We start from the raw sequence: 23225 nt of genomic DNA on the forward strand, positions 1-23225 counted from the left end.
TCAGAATTGTTGAGTCCCAGATCGGTAGCTTTGCCCGCCTCGTGAGTTCTGCCCAAGCCACTGGCTGGCTGTGTCGTCTTTGGGCAAGCCACTCACTCTCTCTGGATCCGTTTCTCATCAGTGAGTAAGTGTAATCAGAATACCGATGTTATGATAGCAGAGTCGGTTTAAGGCGAAAGTAACGCCTGTTTATAACTGAACATCGTGCCTGGTATCACGCAACACACTTCTTTCGGGGAGAGGATCTGGGGGGGGCCACAGGGGAAGATGCGCAGGGCTTACTCCTACTCTCTATAGTGTCTCTCCAGTGCCAGTACACATGGTTGGGGGGAGGGGTCGTGGTGATTTTTTTTGCAAGTTCACACCTGCAGTACTTAGGGGCCACAGCTGGCTGTGTGCGTGAGGGGCTTAAGCGGTGCAGGATTCCAACCATTGTCACTGAGGCAGCTGCCTGCGGGGCAAGTGCCTTAACCTCGACTGTCTTCCGGTTCTGCAGTGTACATCTCACACATGATAGGCTGCAGTTTTCTGACTTTTGGCAAAGAGGGTTAATTAGCTCCAGTTTTAGTTCCTCATCCAAAAAAAAAAAAAAAAGAGAGCATGTGGAGATCTAGTTCCCAGAAAATTAAGGGCAAATAAGAATAAAAAGTGCCAGGGTTTCTATAGCTCACACAATGGCAACAGAATGCTGTGAGATGCTTTCAGTGTAAATATCTAAACACATACTTGGCCTGAGCTCTAATACAATGGGTAGGGTGCTTACCTTGCATGAGGTCAATCTGGGTTCCATCCCACTCATGACGATGTTCCCCCTGAGCACAGAGCCAGAACCCCTGAACACCCAGTTACCCTCAGAAATAAACTAAGCAAAAGCAAACTTTTCACTCTATGCATTAATACCTTGGAATAGGTTTTCTCTCAACCACAAATCACTATTTTGTACAATGCAGACAGCCCAGTGAAACACCCCCCTAGAAGTTGTGACTCTGAACTGTACAAATGCATGTCAAAGTAACAAAATCCATGCAGTGCTAGAGCCCAGCAGGCAGCACACGGAATATGGTTAGAAAAAGGCGCCACTCCTGAGGGTAGGACTAGTAAAAAGGCCCTTGTTGTGTAGACCTATCCACCTTCCCTTCATTGTTGTTGTTTCCCTTCATTGTTGTCCTGATGAAGGGGGTCACAACATCCCAGGTCACAGCACTAGCAATGCACATGGAGGGCCGTATTTAGTTGGGACAATGTGTTAATCAGGGGTCACCCTTTGGTTGGGGCACTCACTCACATTCTTGTTGTAGTGTCAGGGCTCACAGTAGAGCTCACTGCCTGTGCTCACCAGGGGTCTAACTTCCTGGCTGTGGTGTCCATTTATCTTTCACTTGTGGAGCCTTCACACACCCAGCTGCATAGCTGGAAATCACTTGCAGGACTGTGGAATCACAGCAAGCTCAAACAGTAAAGCTGCCAGGATCACACACGGTGGATGTCTCTGCATTGGGATTTGAACTTGTGGACTGATGTTTGCAAGGCTTCCAGGAAACCAGTGTGTCCTTGGGCTTGCTTGGTTGGAAATAGGTCCAACCCTGAGCCCAGGGGCTATTACTGGCTCTGTGCTCAGGACTGACCCCTGGTGGTGCTGGGGATTCCAAACAGGGTCAGTGGAATGTAAGGCAAGGGCTTATCCCTGTTCTCTCTCTCTCTCTCTCTCTCTCTCTCTCTCTCTCTCTCTCTCTGGCCCAAGACTGAATTTCTTTAGTCATCTATGCCCTCTGCAGTGCTCATGTGCACCTCTGTAAGGAGCATCTTTGTCTAGGATCAAGCTCAGATATGGTGGGAAAAGCTTGGACCTCCCCCTCCAGAGGTTTAGGTCTAGGGGGTCAGACTAGAAGGAAGGGGCTTAATGAGTGACAGTGCAGACTGTGACATGGATGCAGGTCCAGCCTGGCTAGAGATTCTGGAGGGAAGAGGCTGCCAGATTTAGCAAATAAAAATACAAGGTGTCTAGCTAAATATGTGTCAGGCAAGGAGTATTTTGGGGGAGGGGATTTTTGGGTCACACCCAGCAGTGCACAGGGCTTACTCTTGGCTCTGCACTCAGGGCTTTCCTGGTGATTCTTCGGGAACCGTATAGGGTGCCAGGAATCAAACCCTAGAAGGCTGCAAGGCAAGTACGCTACCCTCCTGTACCATCACTCTGGCCCCACTTTTAAATATGTAAGGATGAGCCAGTGGAAAATCTGGAACATACTTACAATACAAATTATTAATCAGAAAAAGAAACTTCAAGTTTTATTGGGTGTTTTCTATTTTATCTAGAAACTTTAATAGGGTAGAGTGTATACGGTAGGTGGTGGAGGTGGGGAATGTCAGAGGTTCTAGCTATGACATGGTATAAAGTGCCCTTAACCAGTAGGCACTTTTTTTTTCAGAGGGCCCGCACATGGCAGTGCTCAGGGCTGATCACAGCCTCTGCACTAAGGGATTGTTTCTGGCATGCTAGGTTTTACGACAGGGATCAAATCTGGGCCTGCTATGTGCAAAATAAGCATCTTACCTACAGTTCTGTCCCTACAGCACCCCCACCCCCCATCCCTATGAGTACTTTTTTTGGAGGATCACACCCAGAGGCTGTGGCTCAGGGATCCTCCTGACAGAACTCAGGGAACTACATGGGGTGCTGGGGATTGAATCTGGCTAGCGGCATGCAAAGCAAGTATCACATCTGTTGTACTGTCTCTCTATCCCCAAGTAGGTACATTTTAATATATCAGATGCAGCTCTACTTTGGGCCAGGAAACTCTGGGAAACATTAGATAGAATATTGTAGACCAAGCTGGAGTCAAACTTGGTGTTGCCTTTTTTTCTGTTGGGGCCAAGGATTATGCCCAGGGCTACACAGATGTGCTCTGTTACTACTGAGCCACATCCTGGACTCTGACAGTTATTTTTTCCAGGCAGCATCTCAGAATCCCTCCCCCAGCACATCCCGGAGGTCCCCCATTCCAACTTCACTGAGAGGAGAGGGGAAGGTGGGAAGCAGTGGTTCTCTAAGGGGGTGAGAATGGAGATGGTTTCAGTTGTCCAGAGAACTGACCCTTTGTTCCCTGTATCTTGGTTAGCCCTGGTCCCTGTCATGTTTGAAAGTTGACTGTGCTGGGCCTGGGAGAAAGTTCAACGGCCTGGGGCACATGCTTTGGGTGCAAGAGGCCTGGGTTCAATCCTGTACCCCGCTGCCAGGTTCCCCAAGGACTGACATGACACCTCCTCCCCCAGCACTTGAAGTAGCCTCTGAGTACGATTGGGTGTGGCCCCCAAACAGGAAAAATAAAAGAAAAAGAGGAAGAATTGTTGACGTTGCTTTCCTTTGATTCCTCAGTTGGATTATATAACTTTATCCTTCCCTTGCCCCTCGCCCCCTCCCTTGTGGTCACTTGGAGATGCTTTCCAGACATAGAAGTGCCTGCAAGGATTTCAGTGGAATGAGCTCCAGTCACACCCACCCACCCCAGGCTTCAACCTTGCCTTTGCATGTGTGGCCTCTGTTTCCTAGGAAGACAACACAATTTCGTGGTTAGAACCTGGGTAGCAGGAGGATGCAGTTCCCTCTACCTCTGGAACTGATTCCTAAGTCTCAGAGAACTCATTCTGTGAGCTTCCGGACCCCAGGAGCCTCTGCAGTGCTGCAGCTGGCTTGTTCTATGTTTTTACTTGGTGGGACACATCCTTTCTTTGGTTTTGTTTATATCTTGTTTTTCTTGTTTGTTTTTATCTTTTCAGTTTTTGGGATCAGCTGCTCAGGAATTACTCCTAGATCCACATTCAGGAATTACTCCTGGTGGTGCTTGGGGGATCATATGGGATGGTGGGGACTGAATCCAGGTAAGTGCCTTACCTGCTTTACTATTTCTACAGCCACTGTTTTTATCTTGTTATTTTGAGGGGATTGTTTTTGGGCCACATGAGGCAATTCTTAGGTTACCCCTGGCTCTATGCTCAGGGTTGCTCCCAGCAGTGCTCTGGGGGCTATTCAGTGCTAATGATTGAACTCAGCCCTCCTGTATGCAAAATATGCACTCAGGACTGAAGAGATAGTACATCGGATATGGTGCTTGTCTTGTATGCAGCCAGCTTGGGTTTGTTGCCCAGAACCGTATATGGTTCCCTGAGCACTGACAGGAGTGATCTCTGAGCACAGGAGTAAGCTCTGAAAACCACCCACTGCAGCCACAAAACAAAACAAAACAACAAAAACATGCATTTAGTCTTTTGAGTTTCTTCCTGACCCAGTCTTGATTTCAAGAGCATGAATAGGAAGGCAGCTAGTGAGCAGGAGGGAAAGGCATTAATAAGGTGACCGAAATAAGGTGTGGGGCAGGGCAAGCTATAGTACAGCGGATAGGGCATTTGCCTTGCCTGCAGCTAACCTGGATTCAATTCCCAGCACCCTATATGATTTCCTGAAACTACCGGGAGCAAGCTGAGAGCACTGCTGAATGTGGCCCCAAAACGATGACAACAACAAAATAAAATAAGAGGGGTCTGAATTATTCACAAGCAATACAAAATAAATTACTTAGGCTCTGCCTTTGGGGCAGGCTTGGGTAGTGGTGGTAAAATTTGAAATAATAGTGGTGGGAAGATGTAATGATGGTGGGACTGATGTTGGAATATTGAATGTAATAGATTATTGTGAACAACTTTATAAAAATAAAATTAAAAAAAATAAGGGGGCCCTGAGAGTTAGTACAATGGGTAAGACCATTGCCTTGCATGAAGATGACCCAGATTTACTCCCTAGCTCCCCATATGGTCCACAGAGCGTATCAGAATGATCCTTCAGCACAGAACTAGGAATAATCTCCAAGCACAGCCAAGTCTAGCTAAAAGAATAAAAATAAAATAAAATGGTGGTAAAGAGAGCTTAGCTGGATAGTGACTAATTTGGTCTACTCCTTCCTTTTCAGAAAAAAAAAATCCTTCAGTGCCTCCTCCCGTCCACCTTTTGGAAATCTACCCTCTTTAAGTAGCAAACACAAAGCACCCCTCAATGTCACCAAAGGTTGCTACAACCCTGCTGGAATTGTGTTAACATCTTGGGGTTGGGAGTATTGGGGGCATTGTCTATTTTGGGAATATCCCCACCCACATATATATAGGTGGGGATATATATACGTATATATACCATCTCCACACTATACTATCTCCCCTTACATGTGAGTTTTTTTTTAAAATCTCCTATATTGAATACTTGGAGGTATTTATTAAAGGTTTAGATTCTTGTTTTTGTGTGTGGGGTGGTAGGGAGAGGAGCACAGCTGGAAGAGCTCAGGGGCCACATCTGGTGGTGCTTGGGGGACCATATGCACTGATGGGATTTGAACCATTGTGGTAGCCCCAGCTGCATGCAAGGCAAGTGTTTTCACTTCTGTACTATCTCTCTGGACAAAATTTAGTCCCAACCCAGTTCTATTAAGCTACTCAATGCTGGCTATCAGTGTTTAAAAGGAAGCTGGTTCTAGGTTTTTCCAGTGGTCTGATTCTCCTTCCTCATCTCAGCTGAGTAGTCCTCTCTATCCTCCTCTTTGAAGAGAGCTCTTTCTCCCTTCCAGCATGTAGTTCACGTCCATAGTGCCTCCTAGCCCACCTAGAATGGCCTTCTGTGCCACTCATGCCAGGGCCTAGGCTTGATCACTGCATAGTGACAGGCAGCTGCTTGGGCCAGACCTTTTTTCCTGACAAAAGACAAAAACTGGCTGGTTTATCATCCTCCTGATCAGGACCAAAATGTGTGAATCTGGCCAAGGCCCGTTTGGACCTCAGTTTCTCTTTTCATAATATGAAGAACAATCAACTTTGTTTCTGTCTCTTCCTCCTTCCCAGGAAGTCTACGGGACACAAAGTAGATGTTATCAGTAAAAATTCTAGGCTCCAGAGAGAGGTACAAACAGAATTATCAAGCCCCCACCAAATCACAATAATCAAAATAATGAAGACAGGAGATTAATTTGGGAAAGTGGGAGAGGGACTCTGTTACAGACTGCAAAGACTTTAACTGTGATCATTGATGTTCATTTGCTTGTTTTGGGGTCACATCCAGCAGTGCTCAAATCTTACTCCTGACTCTGCTCAGGGATCACTCCTAGTGGTGCTCAGGGGACCATATGTGGTTACAAGGATAAAACTCAGATCAGCTTCTTGCAAAGAAAGTTCCCTACCTGCTGTATCTGTATCTATCTAGCCTGGGGTTCATTCACCAGAACCTCTTTGTGGTTTTAACTGTGAATCAGTTCTAGAATCCATGACTTTCTTATCACTTTCTTAATCACCCCGAGAATAGACCTCTGTTTAACCAATGTGAATGTGGTCTCATCATTTGGGTTGCATACACAAGTCTATTGACCATCTACCGTCCAATATGCATGTACACACATATGTGGACTGGGAAAAGAAATTCACAGCAGTTTGAATTTTGACTTTTATATACTCTGTTGGTCCTTTGCCAGTCAACTTATTTCTCTGAAAATCTGCCTCAATATAAAACTGGGAAAACAGTAATTCCAGTCATTGCTACTAGCCTGATTTAGTGAGCATGCTAGACAGTATCTGTTAAGTCCTGGCAAGATGCAGACACAGACACAGGTGTATGCCCAGGCATTCTTTGTGCAGGTTTGGACTCAAGCATGCTTTCAGACAACACACAACTGTCCAGGACAATCACTCGAGACCTCAACAGGCCACTCTTCTGACTCAGGGCAGCACCATCTCCCGCAAGCCTCATCAAGCCTCACCTCAAATTGCAGGGCGGTAGCCTCTTCTGGTTTGTTTTTTACTCACACCAGGCCCCAGGGGACTTGCAAGGAGTACAATAAAAGCTTGGCCAATTTGGCACAGTGCCCCACTTCCCTTCCACATAAAGGCTGTCTAACTGCCAGGCATCTGGCCTAAAAGGCTGGGCCAGGACCTGCTCAGCATCTGCTGCTTTGCTTAAAAAACCTGCTAACAGGAAAGTGTCTGGTTCCTTTCCACCCCAAACAGGAAGTGCCTGCCACTGTCTGGAGCAAGGGGCAGCCTGGTCAGTTACCAGGCTCTGCGCAGCCCCCCTCCCCTTCCCCACCTCATAGGAGCCTGGGGGACTCTTTAAGGAGGCTTGCTCTCTAGGAAAGCTGGAGCAGCAAGGTGCCAGAAAGTCCTGGGATGGGTGCGGGTGATGACGGCCACTGACATTCTTGCACTTACTTTATGCCTCAAGCCTAGGAAAGTTCTAAATAGAACTCTGGCTCTTGCTTTTATAGAAAAGTGAGAAAGACAAGTCAGGCTCTTTCCCCATTTATTCATTCATTCATTCATTGAGTACAAGCTTCTTTTCAAGTGCTTCCTGTTCCAAGGCACTGTGTGGCGCATGAAGGGCTTATGAGTGAACTACTTGGGCTGGGAAATGACTCAAAGGGCTGCAGAGCATGTTTAGTTTGCTGGAATTACAGGTTTTATCCCTGGAACCACATGGTCTCTGAGTACTGCCAGGAGCAATCCCTGGAGCACTGGGCAGAGAGTAGTCCCCAACCACCAACCACTGGACTGTGTGGCTCTCAGAAAAGAAGCAAAACAAAGGGCTGGAGTAATAGCACAGAGGGTAGGGAGTTTGCCTTGCACGTAGCCAACCCGGGTTCGATTCCCAGCATCCCATATTGTCCCCCAACACCGCCAGGAGTAATTCCTGAGTGCATAGCCAGGAGTAACCCCTATGCATTGCTGGATGTGATCCAAAAAGAAAAAAAAAAGAAACAAAACATGGAATATAGAAGTTAATTAGACCTTGATTTGATCCTAGGTACATGACTCCCTGAGCATCACAGCTGCTGTAGCCCTGGAATACTGCTGTAAGTTGTCCTGGAGGTCTCAGACAGTGCAGGCCTCATGCAACACTACATCCTCAGGTATGGTTGGCTGAGAATTGCAGTGTGTGGCCCTGGTGCTCCTTATGTACCACTTGGGTCCACTCCCAAAACAAAAACAAAAAGCAAACAAAATGAAACAAAACAAAACAACAAAACCCAAACAGGGCCACAGTGATAGTACAGTGGGCAGGGCACTTGACTTGCACTGGCTGACCTGGGTTCATTCATTATGGTCTCCTGAGCATGCTAGGAATGATCCCTGCATGCAGTCAGGAGAAAGCCTGTAGCACCTCTGGGTGTTGGCACCGTGCTCTCCTCCCAAAAAAACACCCCAACCAGAGATGATCTTTGCAACCTAGGTTGAGAGCAAATCAGCCTCTAATCAGGTAGGCAAGTTTTGAATTATGGGGTCCAACTTCAAGGACCGTAAGAATTCAAAAAGGGAGATTTCCTGACTTCTGGTTGACAACCTCTTCCTCTCCTGCCCCCTACAGGTCATTCTCGAGAGGGCAGCCAGAGTAATCCTGGTGATCCAGGCGTGAGTGTGCTGGACCTGGGCTCCGTTGGCTCCCTCTAATGCTTTTCCTCTCACTCCAAGGAAATTAGTTCAGTCCTTAAAGGCTCTTACAAGGCCATTAGAAAGCAGGTGGAGGAATGGAAACCAACCAGGAGACAGAGTCAGCTGAGACTTAGCAGCTGCACAAAGACTAGTTGGAGGGTCTCTTGGAGCATAGGAACTGTCATCACTGGTAGAGCCTGGAGCTCTGGATCACATGGTTCCACCGGCTATTGCAGAGAGGAAGGTGAAGACATAACCCTTGCTGCTCCTTTTTCCCTTTCCTCTGATGGGGCTTCACTCTTGTATTAGTCCAGCTGGAAGCTGCTGCTAGAGGGAACTGCAGCCAGTAGGACTCAGTATGAGAAATGGGTTAGAGACCGATAAGCTCAGTACTGACACCTTCCAGATATATGATATGTCACAGGTGCTTGATGCCTTCCAGAAATATGGAGAGAGACCAAAGTACTGGACACACAGGGAGCAGGATCTTGTTGCATGCTGTATCATATTGAGGTGAAGGTTAATATTGGTGGCAGATAAATATCCTCAGGAAAAATCCTGGAGGCAGGAGAATGCAAGAAGTCCCTCTGTGAGTCAGTTTGTGGTAGGCTGGGACACTTTGAAAAGAGCTGCAGAGCAGCACAGATTGGGGAGTCACTTGTTTAGAAAACCAACAAGACTGGTATGAGCTCAGATTCTGCCCCTAATTGGAGGCATCCTGGGTCACTCATAAATCCTTGGAAAATAATTTCATCTTTTGGGGCCAGAGAGCTAGTACAGGGAATAGGGCATTTGCCTTCCATATGGCCAATGCAGGCTCAATCCCTGGCAAGGAGTATGGCCCCCAAGTACCGCCAGGAGTTCAAGAGTGATTCCTGAGCACAGACCCTGTAGTAACCCCTGAGCATTGCTGAGTGTGATCCCCAAACAAAAACAATTAAAAAAATTTTACCTGAAGAGATAATATAGCAAGTTGGGGGCTTGCTTTGCACTCAGCTGGCTCAGCTTTGATCCCAAGCACCCAGTGGTCCCTAGCACTGCCAGGCGTAATATCCTGAGTGCAGAGCAAAGGAGTAAGGAGTAACCTCTGAGCAAAGCTGGGTGTATCCCCTAAATTAAAAATAAGTCCAAGAAAAGAATTTTGCCTTTCTGGGCTCCAGTGCAGATAACAGCCATGCCCTTTTCACAGGGCTGTCCAAAAAATGAAGTTATGGAGATAGAAAATGAAATGTCATTCCTTTTACAAGCTTCCTTAGAAGTTGCCCATTGTTTTTCATTTACTATCTAAAACTCCTCCTTAAGAAACTCAAGGCACTTCAAGATGTGGTTTCTGCCTATTTTTTTCACTCAGACACAGCCAGTTATCCACCCCTGCAAGTCCACAGAATAGCTAGACAGTACTACTTGCAATGCCCAGAACTTTGCTCTTCTTTTGTCTTTGTGAACAAGGCCCTTTCTGCCCAGCACACTTTGTTCCTGATATTGAGAATCTGGTTAAAATGTTTCTTTCTTTTTTTTTCTTTCAAGCTCAGTTTCCAAGATATCTCCTGCAGGAAGCCTTTAATGCCCTGTGCAGCCTTCCTGTGGGTGAGGTACTCTTCTGTGTTTTCAGATTTCCCTGGGTATCCTCCATCTGTCTTGGTCAGTGCTTGATTGGAACTCCAGGTTTGTACTGGCCCTGTTAGGAAACTATAGTTTCTGGAGGGCGAATCTATTTCTCTATTAGGCCATTGAGGATTCTATACCTAGACTTCAGATGTTAGTTGAATAAAGAATGCCTGTTTACCTAAGTGAATAAATGGATGATGGTACAAACCAAAGGAGTCCAAATGAGCAATAAATCACTCCCCCATCCAACACAGGAAATGTTCTAAAATAAAGGGAACCTGATTTATTTTAATAAAAACATTTTTTCCCCTTGGGACTGGAGTGATAGTACAGCCGGTAGGGTGTTTGCCTTGCATGGGGCTAATCTAGGTTCAGTCCCTGGCATCCTAGATGGTCTCCCAGCACTGCCAGCTGTAGTTTCTGAGTGCAGAGCCAGGAGTAGCCCTGGAGCATTGCTAGATGTGACCAAAAAAAAAAAATTCCTCCCCTGCCCCTTTCATTTTATTGTTTCTGCAATGATGGAGGATTGGGTGGGAGAGGTCACATACACTTGATTATGATTCTGGGATCCCACATAGCAGGGTCAGTGGGTTTGCACTCAAACATGGGGTGGTGGAAGCTCGAATTCCCATCCTTAGGATTGCGAGGCAGGTGCTCTATAAGAAACTACCTCAAACCTCTAAGCAATATTTTTTATATTTTCATATTAAATTCTAATATGGAAGGGCGGTGTTTGAGTCACACCTGGAATGCCAGGACTTACTGCTGGTTCTGTGGTCAGGGGTCACTCTTGGATGTGTTTATGGGGACACACAGTACTGAAAATTGAACTACCTACAAGGCAAGTGACTTGACCCATGTGCTACTTTTCTAGCTTTCACCAATTCCTAATTTTAAGAAAACGAAACAAAAAGCAATTTGGAAGTTTTCCCTCCCTTCTAAAACTCCAGTTCCCTTCTTCTTTCCATTGCACAAGTCCATCTTCTCTGATTTACGTTTCTCTTTTTTTAAAGGATTTTCTGTTTTCACATAGGACTTTATTTTATTTTGCTTTTTGCGTCACACCCAGCGATGCACAGGGGCCACTCCTGGCTCTGCACTCAGGAGTCACTCCTGGCGGTGCTCAGGGGACCATAGGGGATGCTGGGAATCGAACCTGGGTCGGCCGCATGCAAGGCAAACACCCTACCCGCTGGGCTATCTCTCCAGCCCCTGATTTTTGTTTCTTAATAAATCTGTTGAATGACTAAATCACTATTAGTCATGAAATAATTTTTTGCTTTTTGGGTCACACCCGGTGATGCACTGGGGTTACTCCTGGCTCATGCACTCAAGAATTATTTCTGGTGATACTTGGGGGACCATATGGGATGCTGGCTGACCATATCAAACCTGGGTCGGCTGCGTGCAAGGTAAATGCCCTACCCTTTGTGCTATTGCTCCAGCCCCATGAAATAATTTTCTTTTTAACTTTTTGGGTCACACTCGGCAATGCATAGGGGTTACTCCTGGCTCTGCACTCAGGAATTACTCCAGGTGGTACTCAGGGGACCATATGGGATGCTGGGAATCGAACCTGGGTCGGCTGCGTGCAAGGCAAACGCCCTACCCTCTGTGCTATAGCTCCAGCCCTGCCATGAAATAATTTTTTAATTTGCTTTTGGGCCACACTTAGTGGTGCTTGGGAGCTACTCCTGGTTTAATGCTTGGGACTTAGTTAGTCCAGGTGGTGATCAGGGGGCATGAGGTACCAGGAATCAAACCCAGAGACTCATATACACAAGACAATTGCTCTACCACTGAGCCTTATGAAATAGTTTTTATTTCTTTTACTATATTTGGATGTGTCTAGAGGGCTCTGCCACCCTTTATATAAAGAGCTGTGGCAATTATTGTACCATCTCTACTAGAACTGGCTATATTCTGTATTCAATAAGTGAATGACAACACCACCTGTCCGCCTAAGTAAGGTTCAGACTTCACTCAAAATTCTCTGATTCTGCTAGTGCTCGCTATTCCTAATAGCTCATCCGCTCTCGACAATCTACTCACTAAGTATCTCCATCTTCACAGATGCAACCAAGCCCATATGCTTCCTCACCAGCACGATGGCACTGGCTACCTAACTGGTTTCCTTGTTTTGTTGCCATGCCCGGCATACTCAGAGGCTATTCCTGACACTATGATCAGGAGAGACGTCATTGCAGTGCTGGACGGAACTGGAATCCTTACTCAAGCCACATGATTTATCTCCCACCCCTGCCACCCCTGGCCTCCCTCTTTTTTTTTTTTTTTTTTTATTCTTTTTGGGTCACACCCGGCTATGCACAGGGGTTACTCCTGACTCATGCACTCAGGAATTACTCCTGGCGGTGCTCAGGGGACCATATGGGGTGCTGGGAATCGAAGATGGGTAGGCCGCATGCAAAGCAAACGCCCCCCCCCCCCTTTTTAAGCTCCTCTCATCTCCATCCGTTCTTCATACTGCAGCCTGAAAATGCAAATGAGCTTTTACATCTGTCCTTTAAAATCCTCAGGCCAAGGGCTTCCCACTCCTCCAGAAAAACAAAACAAAAACAAAAACCAACTCTATTTTAATAAGATCCCAACTATTCATTCAGCTTCCCTAACTCTCTCTCCTCCCCTCCCCCCCATCCCCTCTGGGGCCACCCCAGGCGGTGCTCAGGGCTTGACTCCCGGCGGGGCTCAGGGGACCGACCGTACGTGTTAGCTAGATCGGATTGGGGCCAGCCGTGGGCAAGGCAACCACCAAACCCGCGGTGACCATCTCTGTAGCCTCTTACCTACTTTTCTGGCCTCCTAGCCTACCATTCTCCCCTCGGGGGTAAATTCCAAGTCGATCGAGTTTCTTGTTCAACTCCTTAGCACTTCAGCTCATCACTCCCCCCGCCCCCCACCCCGATTTATAGCTCAGAAGTCACGCTGGCCTCAGGGAGGGGAAAATCCTTGCGTGCTCTCTGAGTTCACACAGCTTCCTCTCCTTCTCGAAACCTCCCTCTCCCCTGCACCCCACCCCCCGCCGGCTGGACAGCCGCAGAGGTTGAGTTAATAAAATCCTAAGGCCGGGGCGTCTGGTTCCTAGGATACGAGTTCCGCGTTGGCCGCTGACGAGCAGTGCGACCTGTCTTCTGCTTCCTCGCCTGGACTATTTCATGAACAGAGCGCTGCGGTGAGAATTAATTGAGATGATGTAAGGTTGCCTGACCAGGAAGGTTAGCGTCGAGCAGAGCGCCGACGCTCTCGCCCGGCCGCAGGCTCAGAGGCTGTTCTTCCTGGGAGTTCAGTCTTCAGCCCTCGGTGGCTTGCTTCGGGATCATCTTTTTTTTTTTTAAACTTAAACTCGGCGAGTTAATTATTCCGTGCCGCGACGCGCTCGGATCTCCCCGCTCGTCACGACTTTTTCCCCCTGCCGGCGCTCAGCGATTCCGAACGCCCCCAGGTGGCTCCAAGGCTTCAGCAGGGAGCCCCGAGCGCCCTCGGGCGTACCATTCGGAACCTCAGGGGAACACGGGCCTCCCCGCTCAGCCCGCCGCGGCGGGGTCGGGCGCCAAGGCCTCCGCTCCTCTTCTGCTTTCCCACCTCGAATTCTAGCCAGGACACGAGAAAGAAGAACTGCCCCTTCGTTCGGCGTCAGGGCACTTTCGGGTCGTGTCCTCCCCTCCCCCCCCCCACCCGGATCGCCGGCCTTGGTACCTTCTCTCCTCAGTTCCCTCTCAATAATGGTACGGCTCGCAGAGGGGGGGAACGGAGAGGGATTCCGGAGTCTCCGCGCGGAGGAGGCCGCGGAGCGCCCGGAACCACCCCTTCCGGCGCGCGCCGTGGTACCGCCCCCCGCGCCCTGATTGGCTGCCGCGGCCCCGCAGTCGGGCTCAGCCCGCCGCGCCGCCCTCAGTCCAGGCTCCGGCCGCCGCGCCGCCTGCATCGCGTAGTCCTTGTTCTCGGCGGGCCGTGGGGGGGCTCCGCGCCGCGGCCGTTAGCCATGTCGGGTAGGTGATTCCTTCTGCGCGCCGCGGCAGCAAGCGAGGAGACACCTGGCGGGGTTGGGCCGTTTCCCCGCCCGCTAGCGAGGTCCTGAGGGAAAGCCTCCGGCCCTGAGGGAGACTTGAGGTGGGGGGGCGGCCCCGGCCGCCGCCATGTTGGACCGGAGGGACGCACGCTCCCCGGCTCCCCAACGCTCTCCGGCTGCCAGTTCCGCGGCGGGAGCCCCTCGGGCCCCCAGTGCCTCAGCTCGGTCTTTGGAACCCGAGGAGGTGTGCCGCTCTGGGGAGGAGGGGGAGCGAGGGGGGTGGAGATTGGGGGGCGGAGGGGGGCACCGGGCTACGCCATCGCAGGGACGCGGGAGGGAGCGAGTGGCCGAGGGTAGAGGACCTGCGGGAGAATCGGGGCTCCTGGGTCTCCGCTCCGAATCTTCCGGCGAGGCTTCCGACCGGTCCGCCCCGGCGAGGCTTGTCCCTGGGTTTCCCGGCCGCGTAGTGGCGCTGGGCCGCCTCGCCCATTCATCAGGTGGGGGCCCGGACCAGCCCGTTTCAAAGGACGTTGCTGGCCGGCCGCGGAACACGACGTAGCCCAGGCGCCGGGTCGGCGGGAATCACCTGGCCGGAGGAGTCGCGGGCGGGCAGCGTTTTTGCATCTCTCACCCTCCCCGCTTCCTCTCGAGCCTTTTGTCACGCTGCTGCTGCTGCTGCTGCTGCTTTCTCCGCCGACGGCGAGAGAGCCGCGAGCCTTTGCCATTGTTGCCGGGCACCTTTACCTGACACTCGTCCGTCCGGGGCGTCCTGAAGTTGGTTGGCGGCCCGGTGGGGCGGAAGCTCTCGGAAAGGGCCCTGGACTTGGATGGCCAGCCCGCGGAGAGTCTGCGAAACCAGCCCAGAACGCCTGGAACCTGCCCACTCTCTTGGGTTGGCTATCCCGACCGAGCCCACGGGGTTCTCTATTGTTACACCGCCGAGACCGAGACCCGGGCGCGCTACTTGTACAGAGCTTGCGGGTTGGGCAACGCTTTTCCACCTGAAAAGCGCAACGTTCCCCCCCCCCCACCACCCAAAAAAAAACATATGGTGGGGTCGAAGACTATTCTTTACCAAGATTTGCATCAAAGGGGGAACCAGTTGGTTTTTAACAGCGTCTCTCCCCCCCTCCTCCCCATAATGTAGTGTTGGAGAAGGCTGGGAATGTGGGGGACAAAAAGGGATGCATGCAGCAAGGCAGCAGGGAAGACAGCAAGAAAAAAGCAGCATAAGAGATAAGCATTCTTATCGATTGATGGCGAATGATAGGGGAATGGTCAGCATTCCTTGGATTAACATTGACATTAAGCCAGAATATCAGTCTTCTTTTTTTTGGGGGGGGGGGCTTCTTACCTGGTTTTAGAGTAGGAACTGCATAGGATTTCTCTCTTAAAATTTCACTGTAATCCTTTCTCAAACTAGAATTGCTTAGCTCAAAGTAGACCTGCAGCATAGCTTGCCAGGTGCGAAATTGGGATTACAGTATGATAAAACTCCATGGGAACACATCATAGAAGGTGTTAGCGGGAGAATGTGGCACTGTTTCCCAGTGTGGGAAAAAAAACAAAAACAAAATAACACAACTACATTTCTCTCACCCATGAGAAGTGATCGAGTTTTGGTGCAGACAAAACTTAAAAATAGAGCTGGCAGGGGCGGGGAACAGTGAGGGACTAAGGTCTGGAGCACATGCTTTGCTTGATGAATCAGGTGTGTTTATCATCTGGACTACCTCCAGTGATAAAGTGGTAGTGATTCCCCCCCCCAACACTATTGGGAGGAACCCCAAAGCAAAAAACACCCCAAACTTAAGGCCTGGTTCCTCAAGGGTTGGCATGTGTGCTTGCAGATGCCCTTCCCACATGGTTCCTGTAGCACTGTGCTAGGAGTAGCCCCAGAAGCATTCCCTAAGAATACAAAAGTCATGACCCATTTCTATATTTAATATAAATATTGACATTATGGTGACATATTTATAGGACTGACTAGCTTCTGTGGGAAAATTAATTTTAGTTCTTTACTGTTTGAAATTTGAGATTTTTAGTGTTTAGGTTTAATTTTTTTTGGGGGGAGGTTAAATCTGGCACTGCATTTAGGGATATCTCTCTCCAGTGGGGCTTAGGGGACCACATGCCATGCCAGGGATCAAATCCAGGTGAGCCGCAGGCAAGGTATGCGCCCTCCCCTCTGTACTATTGCACCAGTCCCATAACTACATTTATAAAGTAAATTTTTGTGTGTGTGGATTTTTGGGCCACACTCTGGTGCCCAGGTCTTTCCTGGCTTTATGCTTAAGGATCACTCGTGGTAGGCTTGGGAGACCATGGGGTGCAGGAGATTCAACGCTGATGGGCTGTGTGCAAAGCAAACTCTGTACCCACGGTTCTATATGTAGCACTGACCCCACGTTTATAAAATTAATCTATCAAATTGACCCAGTCAGTCCAGATTCCTTATAAATCTAATAGAATGAAAATACTGTTATCAATATAGACATTAATTATGAATATTGTTCTCTTTTTTTTTTTTCTTCCTGTATCCTGCAATCCTTGGGGCTTAGTCCTGATTCTGCACCCAGGAATTACTCCTGGCCTTGCTGAGGGACCTTATGAGATGCTGGGGATTAAACCCAGGTCTGTTGTGTCCTCTGAGGGAAGTACCCTATGTGCTCTGTGATTGCTCTGGCCAATAGCTTTCAGTTAAGAATCACAAACCTAATATAAACTTTACACATAAGAGCTAAGATATTTCTCATTGTGGCAAAATATTAGACTGAGGTGACTTGGATATTAAACACTGAAAAATGCAAGAACATAAGAAAGGGCAAACCTCAAATGAAGCAGAGACTTGGGTTTGATTGAACAACTGAAAGGAGAAGATTTTGAAGTCTTGAGACCTTTATTTTTTGTTTTTGGACCACACCTGGGGATGCTCAGGGGTTGCTCCTAGCTCTATACTTAATTACTCCTGGCAGTCCTGTCTCCTTCCCCCCTCCCCCAATCATATGGAATGCCAGGGGTTGGATCTGGATCTACTGTATGCAAAGGCAGGTGCCCTTCGTGTTGTGCTGCACTACTCTGGTCCAGTCTTGAGGCCTTCAGAGCCAATTATGGTTGCTCTGAATTACATAGGTCTGAGTGTGTGAAGACTGCATCTTCAGTGAAAGTGATCTAGAAAAAGTCTTTATACAAGCTTGAAGGAATAAGGAAGCAGGGGCTTTTGAGTGAAAGAAGTCTCATACAATTTGAAGCCAGGGACCTATGCTTCATAAAATTTGGTACTTTGTTTAGGCTACTTTAAGGAGCCCAGGGAACCGGGAAAAAAAAAAGCCAAAAAAATTAAAACTGTCTTATAGGTTCTTATAAACTTAAGAGTTTTCTGTCAGAAACAAATAAATCCTTTTAAGTAGAAAATTTCACAGCCTAGGTGGCAAGGAATCTGGGGATGGGATGACACAAGCCTTGCAAAGATGAGTTTACAGTGAAATAAAATAACTAGGACTTTTTACCCAGATATGAGTTAGTGACATATTGAGTTAGTTCTAGGGACTGTTGCTATTGCTTAGTGATAGAGCACTTGCTATCCCTGTGAGGCACTGAATCCAATTCTTGGCATTAAAACATATTCGGGGCTGGAGCAGTAGCACAGCGGGTAGGGCATTTGCCTTACACGTGGCTGACCAGGGTCTGATTCCCAGCATCCTGCACCGTCCCCCGAGCACTGCCAGGAGTAATTCCTGAATGCAGATCAGGAGTAACCTCTGTGCATCGCTGGGTGTGACCCGAAAAGCAAAAATAAATAAAGCATGCTCAATATATAAAATATTTAAAATAACCAAAAATCTTAAAGATGGTATCAATTTTAATACTATGTTAGGTTTTTTTTGTTTTGTTTTTAAGCCACATACAACTGTGTTGGTCTGTCTTCTGCAGGGTTCACTCCTGGAGGGGTTCAGCGAACCATTTTCAGTGTCAGAGATGGAACCCAATTTGCCTGTGTGCAAAGTAAAGACCTTGCCTGTTGTACTCTTATGGCCTATGATGTTACTAATTTTTTAGGTTATTTTTTGGGCCACACCTGGGGTGCTCAGGACCTTGAATCTGCATTCAGAGATCACTCCTGGTGAGACCATATATTTTTGGGGCAAGGGGGTTTGAATTTGGGTTGACCACATGCCCTGTATTCTCTATCCCTCTGGCCTCAAGATGTTATTATTATTTTTTAAAAAGACCATTGTTTTGAAAAGAATGTAACTTCTAGAAATGGAAAAAGTAGATACATTTTTTTTTCCAAATCCTGCATAGATTGGTATAAAACTAGATTATGGGGCTGCCTTAGTTAGAATCCCTGGCATCTCATGGTTTCCCAAGCACCACCAGGGGTCATTCCTGTGCTCTGAGCCAGTAAAAGCAGCTGAACAGCATTGGGGTGGCCATCCCACCCACTTTCGCCCAAGGGAAAAAGAAAAATTTATCTTGGAAGAGTAGGCTGCAAAACCAAAGTAGAGAAGAAGCAAGCACGGTAAATAAAAATCAAATACTAAGGAACATTGAAGATTAAGGTGGTTGTGTTCAGAGATTTTAAAAAGATGAAAGGGACCTAGAGATAACTTAGTGATCCATGGCACATTCCTGACATTTGCTTGAATTAATTTGAATCCTGGTGCCACATGGCCCCCATTTCCCCTTGCCCAAGCACCATAAAGGTTGCTCTGGAGTATTCTAGCTCTGCTGGCTCAAGCAGCTCTGCGTCACTGAGCTATAGAGAGCTATAGCATTGAATATTCAGTTGGTGTACCATAGCAGGGAGTGGCCCCTGTTCTCCCAGAGGTCAAGGTCTAGATTCCTCCCTCATTCTCCTTTCAGAAAAGTGGAAACAAAAATAATAGGTGAGTGCTGGATTGGCATTAGAATACTAAATTTCTATTTTTCATTGTTTATGGGCCCCTCTGGCAGTGCTGAGAGGCTACTCCTGACTTTGCTGCGGTGGGGGGTGGGGGGGTCACTGAGCATTGCTGGGTATTGAACCATGTCATACTGGGTATTGAACTTTGTATCCCTCCTGCTTGCAAAATATACATTCAGTCTATTGAGCTATCTCTCTGATCCTAAAGTATTAAAGTTCTTGTGGAGGTTGGAAATAATTTTAATTTTGAGCTTTGTCAAGAATGCATATTAAAAATGGAATGGAGGGGCCGGAGAGATAGTACACTGGGGAGGGTTATTGCCTTGCATGTGACTGACTTGGGTTTGATCACAGCCCCAGCATCCATTGTGGTCTCCGAGTACTGCCAGGAGTGATTCCTGAACATAGAGCCAGGAGTAAGCCCTGAGTACCGAAAGAGTAAGCATTGGTTGTGATCCAAAAACCATTAAAAAAAAAAAAAAGAAAGAAGAGGAATAGATAGAGGAGGAATAGAGGGGCTAGAACCTTACCCTCATAAGGCCCCAAGTGTGTACTTTTTAATGATAGTTTTAATGTACTGCTAAAAGGAAATTACCTGAGAGATAGATGTCTACTTAAATATGTGTAACAATATAATCTCAATACAGAAAGCAAAACCATTTAATTATAAGAAGTTGACAAATCTGCAGTTAAACAAGATGTTTTTATTTTACAGTTGTTTTTTTTTTTGGTAGGGGAACAGCAATGCCCAGTTTACTCCTGGCTCTGCTTAGGTATCACTCCTGGTGGTGCTCAGGGGATCAAACCAGGGTTGCCTGCATATGAGGCAAGTGCTTTCAAACCTGTACTCTTATCTGTCTGGCCATTAGGAATTTATAAAACAATTTTGCTTTGTAATTAATAAGCAAGCCCGCAGTAAGAATATGAGCGATTTAACTAATATGCTTAATCTTTTTAAATTTAATTTTATAAAGTTGTTCACAGTAACTTATTGCATTCAATTTTCCAACACCAATCCGAAATGTTACTATTACTGTGTTTGGCATATCGAATACGTCACGGGGAGCTTGCCAGGCTCTGCCGTGCGGGCGAGATACTCTCGGTAGCTTGCCGGGCTCTCCGAGAGGGGTGGAGGAATCGAACTCGGGTTGGCTGCGTGCAAGGCAAACGCCCTACCACTGTGCTATCGCTCCAGCCCAATCCAAATGTAATCTACCATTACACCTTCCACCACCATTATTTCGAATTTTCACCACCCAAGCCTGCCCCCGTTAATATGCTTAACCTTTTTTTATTTTTTTGCTTTTTTGGGTCGCACCCAGTGATGCTCAGGGGTTACTCCTGGAGTCCAGGGTTACTCCTGGCTCTACACTCAGGAATTAACTCCTGGCAGTGCTCGGGGGACCATATGGGATGCTGGGAATCAAACCCAGGTCGGCGGCTTGCAAGGCAAATGTCCTACTATTGCTCTGGCCCATTATGCTCATTCTTAACAGAAGTCATTGAACAGTTAGAAAATAGTTTTTTTTCAAGCACACTGGGTCATTTACACAGTAGAAGTACTTGTCAAGGGGGAAAAGCAAAAAGCCCTAAGAAATAGCAGGAATAGTACAGAAATTCCACTTTTTGACTGGTGGAATGTAATTAGAAGACAAAAACACAATCTATATTTCACTTGGGGGAAAAAAAAGCACTTCTAAATAATTTATGGGTTTAGACTCAAGTGTCAAGTACTGATAATGAACAGTTTGAAGATCAATAAAGAGGTTTTATAAGATAACTACTTTATATTCATTTTTTAAAAACAATATAAAGTGTTTTTATTACTTAATGTATTAAGGGCCATACTTCTTTGGTCAGGATACTTTTTAGAACTTCTGGAGGTTTAGAGTTGTCTAATGGGGTCAGAGTTAGAGTTTCAAAGTTTTGAAGTGACTATTAGGACTCTAATTTAATAGATTCAAGGCAAGTTCACATGATTTAGATGCTCAGTACTTAATATAATTTTGTCTGAGACAAAGACATACGCTTAGACCCAATCTGCCACTGCCACAGAGTACAGTTTAAAGCTTCATGTATCCCCAGGATATCTTAAATTTTATTTCTGTATTTCAGAACTTGAAAAGTTCTGATTTGGGCGAAGTTAGTTTTCTTTTGATTTGATAAATGCATCTAATCTTCATGGTCCAGTTAGAATATATTTGTATGATTTGGATGTTACCTATAAATCTGTAGTCATAATGTTTGGGGCAGTGATGATTAATTCTTTTAATCTCAAGTTTCTTTGTTTTTCACAGTCATGAGTATTTTGTGTAAGGATTTCATTAAATATACTTATAATTTTAAAATCTAAAACACCAATCTGATCAGAGGAACTTTTATATTTATCAAAAGTGGGAAAGTAATGTCACACACTGATACAACCAGTGGCAGTGTTGATGTGTTGTAGTTTTATATGAATTTAATATGAAAGTAAATGGTTATGTTTTTGGTGAGTTTTCAGAAATGTCTGATAGAAAATGTTTTTTTTTTTCCAGCTTGAATAATCACCCTAATGGGTAACAAGTTAGAGAAACGTAGTCAGAGGTGGCTTTTCAAAGAGTTTCTATTTTCTAACTTATTGCTAATTACGGGCTGGAGCGATAGCACAGCGGTAGGGCATTTGCCTTGCACGCGGCCGACATGGCCGATCTGGGTTCGATTCCTCCACCCCTCTCGGAGAGCCCGGCAGCTACCGAGAGTATCTCGCCCACACGGCAGAGCCTGGCAAGCTACCCGTGAGGTATTTGATATGCCAAACACAGTAACAACAAGTCTCATGATGGAGACGTTACTGGGCCCGCTCGAGCAAATCGATGAATAACGGGAGGACTGTGACTGTGATTGCTAATTACATTAGGTAATTCATTTTACTCTGAGTAGAAAAACGCCGAATGATAGAACTTACATTTTTAATTTAATTTAATTTTAGTTTTTGTTTTTGGATTACACCCGGCTGTTCTTAGGGCTTATTCCTGGCTCCGTGCTCAGGGGTCATTCCTGATGGTGCTTCGGGGGCCTCATATGCAGTGCTGGGGATTGAATTGGAGTATAAGGCTAGAGCTATACTATCTCTCTGGCCCCAAACTTTGTAAATTTTTCATATAGCATTTTGAAATATTGGGGAAAAAATCATGGTCTTTTTAAAAGATTATTTAATATAATTAGTATATTTAATATAACACTGTTTGAGTGGGCACCACTAACGTCTCCATTGTGAGACTTGTTGTTACTGTTTTTGGCATATCGAATGCGTCACGGGGAGTTTGCCAGGCTCTGCCATGCAGGCGGGATACTCTAGGTAGTTTGCTGGGCTCTCCGGGACGGAGAAATCAACCCGGGTTGGCCTTGTGCAAGGCAAATGCTCTACACGCTGTGCTATTGCTTCAGCCCAGTAAGGTCGCTTCTCGGCCTTTTGGGTAAGATTAGGTGTAGTTTGTATTTAATATATTTTTTAATCGAAGCTCTCCAGCTTCTAGGGAACATGGGGGGGCTGGCATTCTTGAATATGCTTGACCTGGCCCTTTAGGCAGATGGGTGACCTGATGAATGTGGTGGTTGGAGGTCAGCCAGGACTCCCTATTGTTGGGGTCGTCAGTTTTTGCCCAGATCTAGATATGTACTCTACCACTTGAGCTCTCCCTGGCTCCCCCAATTTTTTTTGATGTATTTCAGTTCATGGCTCTCATGATTTTATTGCTAAAAAAGAAATAGATATTGCTAAATGTACGTATTAGTTGGCCAGTTCTTATTATGAAAGCTTGATACAGAATGGAATTCTACAATTAACTTGCCTTTTAAAAGACTTTCATAGACCTCCCCTTGCCATCTCATGCATGTGAGGACATGTGCATTACTGCTCCCAGCCCCCAATTTTTCTTTTTTATCAAGTTTCTGGATGCTCTTTTGTTGCTTTTTACAGCCAAAGCAATCTAGTATGGGGAAATGATATGTATTTGGTTGGCAAAGAAAATGCAAGGAAATGTAATCCTGTAGTGTTTGTGGCTCTCCCGCTCTTCTTCTCACCCTCTCCTTCTCTTTCTCCCTCTTCCTATCTTCTCTCTCTCCCTCTTCCTCTCTCCCCCTCTCCCTCTTTCTCTCCCTCCCTCTCCTTCTTCCCCTCTTTTTCTCCCCCTCTCCCTTCCCCTTTTCCCTCCCCCCTCCACTCTCCTCCTTCCCCTCTCCCTCCTT

General features: G+C 46.8%; 1 protein-coding gene across 5 annotated transcripts in view; it reads left to right on the plus strand.

Moving 5' to 3' along the window:
- The first annotated feature begins 13957 nt into the window (after window positions 1–13957).
- Window positions 13958–23225, plus strand: part of TAF15 (TATA-box binding protein associated factor 15) — a 42412-nt gene continuing 33144 nt past the window's right edge. For all 5 annotated transcript variants that reach the window (XM_056127621.1, XM_056127623.1, XM_056127624.1 and 2 more), the window contains exon 1: window positions 13958–14069. In XM_056127621.1, the coding sequence (XP_055983596.1) occupies window positions 14063–14069 (7 nt within the window). In that variant the 5' untranslated portion in view covers window positions 13958–14062. The remainder of the gene's footprint in view (window positions 14070–23225) is intronic.

Source organism: Sorex fumeus, unplaced genomic scaffold, assembly GCF_029834395.1.
Source record: "Sorex fumeus unplaced genomic scaffold, SorFum_2.1 ptg000063l, whole genome shotgun sequence".
NCBI lineage: Eukaryota > Metazoa > Chordata > Mammalia > Eulipotyphla > Soricidae > Sorex > Sorex fumeus.